Below are 8,257 nucleotides of genomic sequence, written 5' to 3' on the forward strand. Positions count from 1 at the left end.
CTCAGCTCCACATGATCTTCTTGAAGCTCAGTCTCAGCTGGACAGAGACACAGTGATGCCTTCAGGGACCACCTCATAACGGGAGATGAAGACTCTATTGGTGCATGAGGCCGAGTTTGTTCTGACTGGTTCCAGCTGGTTTAACTTGAAGAGTGATGTCATTGTTTACCTGTGGGTGTGTGTTTCATTGGAAGCGAGGCTGGATGTGTGAATATACACTCAGTACGTTTACATGACACTTGAAAAAAACGAATTATTGCCTTAATCCAATTATAACTGGACAACTGAAGTGCATGTAAACACCTTAGTCCGACTGAAATCGGAGTTGGAGAACTCCGATTAAGACACCAAGATAATGCGATTGGAATTGGATTTTCTCCGTCATGTATACACCTTAGTCGGACTGAAGCTGGACAATGCATGTACGCATGCTCCAAAACAGTAGGGACGGCACAAAGTGGAGTAGAGAAGCCGCCCGAACCCGGCAAAGTAAAGAAAAAAACCCAATGTCAGTGCCGATTCAATGCATTTCACACAGCGCGACCAGCAAGAGTGTTTTATTAAAAGAAGAATAGTTGAGTTTACATCATCTCTGTGAATCTGGACCGACCTCAGCACAGCTCCGCCTCCAGAACACCCGGGCTAAACTTGAAAATAGCAATAAATTATTAATATTATTGTCTTTGTTGTCAATATTATCACTACTGTGTTTACTGTTGTTTTTTTTGTTGTTATTGATGTTGACAATGAAGACATGAGTGCAGGTCATTGTTATGTGTGAATATAAACTGTGTGGCAGCTTTCAGACAGACACCAGCAGCATCACACCAGTTTTGTGGAACCAAAATGGAAGTACGGTATGTTACTCTAAATTCTGTTGAACATGTTGATGCTGTAGTCTGAGACAGATCTATCCTGATGTTTAGAGGCGGAGTCTTGTGTTTATCAGAAACGACTGTCAGCTCCCAGACAGTGAAAGTAAAAGTGTTGAGAGAGAGAGACGTTCAGACAAAGGTTTAACAACAGGATGTGGTTGTTTGGTGTGACGGTATCGAGTGTCAGTGACACCACAGAGAGTCTGACTGGATCTCTGATGATCAATCACTGATAATCAATGAGTTCAGCTTGATCTCTGACGTCTGATCAAGTCTGGATGATTCTGTGAAGCTGTTTGTGGACTCACTGACTTCATGTTTGTGTCTGACTGTTACTGTTTGTTTACATTTAGTGAAATCACATGGTGACCTCATCTGAACAATCTCTGATGTCACTTCCTGTTTCTGTGAATCACACTGACTCAATGAATTAAAGCTGCAACACGAAGAAATAAATGAATGTAAACTACTACAACTTCATGTTTTCATATATTTGTGTATTTATTGATTTCAGTATTTATTGATTGATTGATCCTAAGTCAGATGTTCAGTTCTTCCATAAACTGATCTGAGAGCAGCTCTACAGAGTCCCAGTGTTGAGTGTGGTGCTGCCCCCTGCTGGCTGCAGGTAACACCTCACATCAGCTGAGTGGCTCATAAAGTGTACAGTATAAACAGTATGAATTTGATGATTTCTTTACAAAAATAAATGGTGGAGCAGTGCAGTGGTAGGGGAGAGTGGGGTAATGTGCGACAGAGACACCCCCTGTATCTAGAAAACGGAACACATTTATGGTCATGTGACCATTATGTTTTCAAGCCCCTTCCATTTCCCCATGGCTATGAAGGAGAGGACCTCATGATGCTGTGGAAAGCAGGTTTTTTTTCACAAAAATGTTATTTTTGCATGTAAAAGTACATTTTCATGGTGTCAACTTAATCAACTGTTGTGCCAAAGCAAATTGATTAAAGTAGAAAAACTTATATGATACATGATGATGAACTACCAACATATAAAACCATGTGATGATGCTGGCTGAAAATTAGCCTGAATTTCTAAGAGAGGTTGTTTTTTCTAAAATGGGGGTGTTGGGGTAAAGTGAGACAAATGCTGCGGGGTAAAGTGAGACCATGGATGTATTATAATAAATCCAAGAGTGAGACACTGTGAGCACCACACAAAGATTTACACTAGAATCTCGTCCCCCAAGCCAGAAATCTTGCGTGATCAAACATGATCTGTAGCCACACTGCTTTGTTAGTCAGCTCACTTCTTTGGTTGATGGTTAATTAACTGTCTACCATCAAATAGGACCACAACGAAAATAAGCCTTTGGGCTTTGTTGTGTTTTTAATCCTTTTGAACACTTGTCTAATGTTGTTCAATAAAGTCTTCAATCAATCAATCAATCAATCAATCAATCAATCAATCAATCAATCAATCAATCAATCAATCAATCAATCAATCAATCAATCAATCAACTCAATTTTAGTCAAATTCCACTTTGTCGGCTCCTCCCACAAACAAGAGGACTTTTGATCAAAATACCATACCAAACCATACCAACTTTATTTATAAATCACTTTAAAAACCCAGTGGACCAAAGTGCTGTACAAAATCACACATAAAATGGTCACGATTGTCGGGGCCTACAATCTGACCTCCAGACTATCTAACTGGTTCTATCTGTCATTTGAATATAATTAAAACATTCTGTGTTGTATTTGATTTTGTTCTTGAGTCACTTTGTGTTGAGAAAAAAAAGTGACGTCTTAATCTTAATTGACCAATCCCCATGATTCTGCTACTAGTCCGACATTAGTTCTGGTAAGTGTGGTTGTAACGCTAGCTGTCAGGATTCTAACTGTTACAACATGTGTTGTTATGGTAGTTCCAGAGTGGAAAAAGTAAGTGGATCAGTTTACCCCCTTGATTTCTCTGGTTTGTCTCAGTTTACCCCTGAGCTGGGGTAAAGTGAGGCATGAGACCACTTTTTTTTAAAACAATCATATTTTCACTGCCCTTCGTTCTAAATACATTCTGATAATTTCCATTGCTAGGAAACATCCTGAATTAATGGGAAATGTAATGTAATGATAAATCATTTTAGCTCGCTTAGAGGGGAGCAAATGTAAAAAATGTCTCACTTTACCCCACTCTCCCTAATTGAGATCATTATCAGATGAATTCTTCCTCTGGTGCACCAGGGGAGCATACGTCAGTCCAACCGCCCAAAAGTCTGACGGCTCATTTCTCCGACTACCCATTCTACAGTGTTAAGGTTAGGTTTAGGGTAAGGTTAAGGGTTAGGGCTACTTAAGTCGGAGAAGTGGGAGGTCGGACTAATGGACGCAAAAATAAAGAAATGTATGGTCGGAGAAATGGATAGTCGGACAGACGTCATGCACCTGTTCTGGTTCTGGAGTCTCAGAACCTCGGTGCTTTCCGTTGAATCAGCAGCATCAAAAGTTTTTTTTTTTTTGGCGTTTTTGCCTTTATTTGATAGCACAGTGAGATAGACAGGAAAGGAGGAGGCAGAGAGGGGGGGAATGACATGCAGGAAAGGTCTGCCCGATGCGGGATTCGAACCGGGGACGCCTGCGTTGAGGACTGTAGCCTCTACATGGGGCGGCCACCTTAACCACTACGCCACACACCGCCCCGAACCAGTAGCATCAAAATGGAGGTATGTTTTTCTGCTTTATTCAAACTTTTGCTTTTTTTGCTGCCTCTCTGACTGATGTTGGAGTGAACTCAGCCTCCACCTCTTCAGAGATCAGAATGACTTTATTTTAATAAGCCCCAAAGATAAATTCATACAACTTGTTCTTTCTTGCTCTGCTTTCTAGCTTTTCACTGTGAAGGTCGTCTACTTTGTTGAACATGTTGATGATGTAGTGAGGTGGAGCCTTGCGCAGACGTTATGCGCTTGCGCCACAGCTCGATGAAGATGTGTCCCTCCTCAGTGTTGTCGGTCTCCCTGTGTCTCCTGCTGTGTCTCCCTCCATGTCTGTCCTCTGACGGTAAGATCTGAACTCTCTGTCTCTGTAGTTACTGTAGTTATGTTTTTACCTAGTCTAGTTACAGTAGTTTTACCGTGGAGTGAGGAGTTATCGCTGTTGAGTCGCTGTCTCAACATGGCGGATCTCTTCCTGTTTTCCGCTCCGTATCAAACCAACAGAGTTTGAGAGCGTTAGTTGAGTTGAGTTGAGTTGAGATTACTTTATTTATCCCATAGGGCAATTCTGTTTCTACAGCTGACCACCACACCAAAATCACATACACAAGCATACATACAATTGAGGAAGAAAGTGCAAGGACAGTGCAAATTTGATTAGGTCAGGAGACCAAGACCAGCTGGACCTGGTCTGGTACCAGAACCAGCCCAGGACCTGGCAATGCGGCACCTTTCCATCGGATTGTGCATGTGTGTTTACTGTGAAATGATCCGCTGAAACTTAGTTTGGACGTCTTCTGTTAATTTCCATGCACCGGGAGATCAGGATGTTTACGGCGCTAATAATCATGGGAAATGGAGTCTTCCTTCAGGCAAAACACTTCCGCTTTGGGCCACTCAACCAAAATTTAAAGTTCTTACTGCTTTAATAAATAGGAAATAAATGTTCAACGTTGTCTAGAGATGAACAGAATAAAAGTCTTTCTTTCATACATGTGACACATGTCTCTGTTTTCAGTCCATGAAAACAGAAAAGTTTATACAAAAAAATAATTACTCAGTGGTTTTCAAGTTTTCAAAGTGGGGGCACCAGGGGGTGTTGGGGTCCTCAGCAATTTAAGGGGGAAGATGAGACAAAATGCAAATAACAAAATAATATTGAATTTATTCATATGTTATACTATATATCGAAACCTATTTTGCCATGCTCATCTTTCTTATTGCCTGCCAGTCAAATTATGATTCATGACATCATAAACTCTTAAGGGCCTTTCACACCGAACGCGGTATGCGCTGCGCCCACCGCGAGGTACAGCGCAGACAGGCGCAGAGCAGGGCGGCAGCGCGTACACATATGGCGCGAGTTGCTGAGCAACCGAACAAACAAGACAGGATTTGGGGGGGTATATGCAAAGATATGTTCGCCAGGAGCTACAAAACGACCACTTCCAGGTGAACTTTAGCGTCAGGCTGAGCAGGGAGCAGTTTAACAGCCTGTTAGAGAGAGTTGGTCTGATCCTCAGGAGGATGACAACTCACTTCATGCATCCCGTCACTTTAACTGAACGTCTGGTCGTTTGTTTTCTCTCTGCAAGCGGCTGATTTTTTTTTCAGACTCCACTACATCCTCTCCTATTGGACGCGCCGAGATGTCGTCACAGCGCGCTGCGCCCAGATTAAACATTTTTTAATTCGGGCGCAGCGCGCCGCCGCGGCATGCGCCCACCTCGCGTGCCGCTCAGCTCGGCGCAGAGCCGTTCGCCGGTGCGCCGCGGTAGCACGTACACAATGAATGGGTTTGCTGCCGCCTTCCGCCGTCTGCCGCGTTCGGTGTGAAAGGCCCTTTAGTGGTGACCTGGTGGTTTGTGCCTGACCCAAAAAACAGTTGGAAAAAAATCCAACCAAAATCTAGTTGAGTGTTTAGTTGAACTTTGACCTGACTGATCCATTTAATATCATCAAAATCTGTTAGTTCATAAAGTTTGTCTGGTGAACTGAGTCGGGTGAGAAGTGAATAACAACTGTTTGTCTTTGTCTTTTGTTATAAACAGTGACAGTGAAACCTGGAGAAGACGCCACTCTGAAGTGTCACAGTCCCAGAGACGATGACATCACAGTGATAAAGTGGATCAAACCTGACCTGGGGTCAGAGCTTTACGTCTTCTACTACAGAGAAAACCGTCTGTATCCACACTACCAGCTTCAGTCTTATCATGGTCGAGTGGAGCTGAAAGATCCAGAGCTGAAGGACGGCAACGTTTCTGTGGTTATGAAGAATGTCAACACCAATGATGCCGGAAGATACGAGTGTTACGTTGGAGGCGCAGGAAGTGAACCTAAGTTCATCACAAGCTTCAACCTGACGGTCACAGACTCAGGTGAGTCCTGGTGCAGCTACTTCCTGGTTGTTGATGAACCATCACAGATCACATGTTTGTGTTTTGTCCAGATGTTGTTGATGATGTTGATTTAGTAGGAAACAGCTGATCTGAGTCATGTGATCAAAGTGCAGTAGATAATGTCTGACACCAACCTGACAGCTGATACCTCACTCTGCTTCTCTCTGCAGGAGACAAGGAGGGAGGAGGCAAGGATCTATGGATTGGACTGGGAGTGGCTCTGTTTGTTGTTGCTGTTGGTGGTTTTATCTTCTATACAAAAGTAAAAAAAAACACAGAGCAGATATTGCACGGATGTAACTGTAAACTGTTTTCTTGTCTGTAACAACGTCTATGTCCCGTCTGTCCGTCCTGGGTGAGGGATCCCTCCTCTGTTGCTCACCCTGAGGTTTCTCCAATTTTTCCCTGTTAAAAGGGTTTTCCATGGAGTTTTTCCTCAGTCGATGTGAGGGTCTAAGGACAGAGGATGTTGTTGTGATGCCATGTAAAGCCCTTTGAGACAAACTGTTTGTAAAAACGGGCTATACAAATAAAATTGCCTTGCCTTGCCTTGCCTTGTATATATATTTTTTGCCCTCAGGGGGTTTAGTGATTATCATTGTTTGTCCTTGCAGGCCACCGTGTTTTAAGGTATTTGCCCCGCTAGCACCATTTTTGCTCTAAGGCCCCACTATGTAGGATTGGTGGAACTGGTACTGTGGTTGAAAAGAGCAACTTTCTGCTGCTGTGTCTTTCCCAGAGAAGCACAGTAGCCCAGGTCCCTGTTGCCGGTACCGGTGCTGAGCAAAGCTCCAGAGCTCGAGGGAGGCTGGTTGGCTGTGCAGGCCAGCTCAGGCTGCAGCCGCGGCACCATTCATCCTATTAACCATTTTTCTACCACTTCAATTAGTTTAGAAACATTATTTTAAGGTCAGAAAAATACATAGTGGTAATATTGTTGTTTTCTTATTGCTCATAAGGTAAATGCTATAAATGGTTCTGGTATAGTAAAAATATTCTGACTGTGTGTGTGTGTGTGTGTGTGTGTGTGTGTGTGCTCACATACACATACATTCATATACAGTACATACCCCCATTACAAAACACAAAACAAAATCAACAACACTTGTGCTTAAGTGGGAAAATACATTTAATCTAAACAAAAAAAGCGGGAATGGATTTTAAAATGGGAGGAAGTTTATTCCAATGAGATAGAGCTTTGAATGTTTAAACACTCACATCCTGATTGGTCCACAGAGATCACATCAAGTGAGTGTCTCCAGGCTGAAACATGATGCTTCATGGGAGGAGCCTTGTGTTTATCAGATACTTCTCTCAGCTCTCAGGAAGTTAAAATGTTGTGAGATGTTCAAGGGGATTCTTTTCAAGTTGTTTTATTGTTTAAATGCATTTTATTGTGTTTTAACATTTTAACTAATAAAAAGCTTTTTTTTTGACAGTCAAGTGACTGTCTGACTGGATCAATGACAATCAATAATCAATGAGTTCATGTTGATCTTTGACATCTGGTCAAGTCTCAATGATTCTTCAGTAAAATCACATGTTGACCAGACCTGAACTCTCTCTGATGTCACTTCCTGTTTCTATGGATCACAATGCTGGAACACAAACAAAGAATAAATGAATGTAAAAACACAGAAAAGACTTTCCAAATCCCTTTTTTTCATATATTTGTTATTGATTGCTTGATTGATTGATTGATCCTAAGCCAGATGTTCAGTTCTTCGATAACCTGATCTGAGAGCAGCTCTACAGAGTCAAAGTGTGTTGATGTTCAGGGTGAAGTGTGGTGCTGCCACCTGCTGGCTGCTGCTGCAGGTAACACCTTACATCAAAACTGGTTTAAACTGGACTTTAAATAATCATGGATGTCGAGCAGATCAGACTCTGTGAACATAATGATTGATACATTTTATTTGTTGGGCACCTTGCACAACATCCAAAGTCACTGTACAGATAAAAACAATAGCAACAATAGATATAAAATACAACAGCACAAGAAATACATGTAGAAATACAAAGAAAACACAATGTGGCTAAATGAATAGACAAGGATGATAAAACAGTTGGGGGACAAGGTGTTATAGGAAGTACAAGATTTGAAAACGGTGTGTTTTGAGGTGGGACTTGAAGGTCTCAATAGAGTCCAGAGTCCAGATGTGACTTCCAGAGTCTCGGTGCTGAACAGCTAAAAGTCCGAGCACTCATTTAACTGAGTCTAAGGATTCATTCAGACAGTTTGTTCACTTTGTTCCGATTTAGTGGCTAAAACAATATAATTGTTGCGTTTTTCTTTTGGGTCATT

General features: G+C 42.1%; 1 protein-coding gene across 1 annotated transcript; it reads left to right on the plus strand.

The window, feature by feature from the left end:
• Window positions 1-3,799: 3,799 nt before the first annotated feature.
• On the plus strand, window positions 3,800-6,581 carry LOC146968345 (uncharacterized). The gene is made up of 4 exons (XM_085760495.1): window positions 3,800-3,899; window positions 5,605-5,931; window positions 6,123-6,187; window positions 6,567-6,581. Exons 1-4 carry the CDS (start codon window positions 3,800-3,802, stop codon window positions 6,579-6,581), a joined length of 507 nt encoding a protein of 168 aa, XP_085616621.1.
• Window positions 6,582-8,257: the final 1,676 nt, after the last annotated feature.

Source organism: Trachurus japonicus, chromosome 18 (assembly GCF_045865225.1).
Source record: "Trachurus japonicus isolate A0001 chromosome 18, Traja_1.0".
NCBI lineage: Eukaryota > Metazoa > Chordata > Actinopteri > Carangiformes > Carangidae > Trachurus > Trachurus japonicus.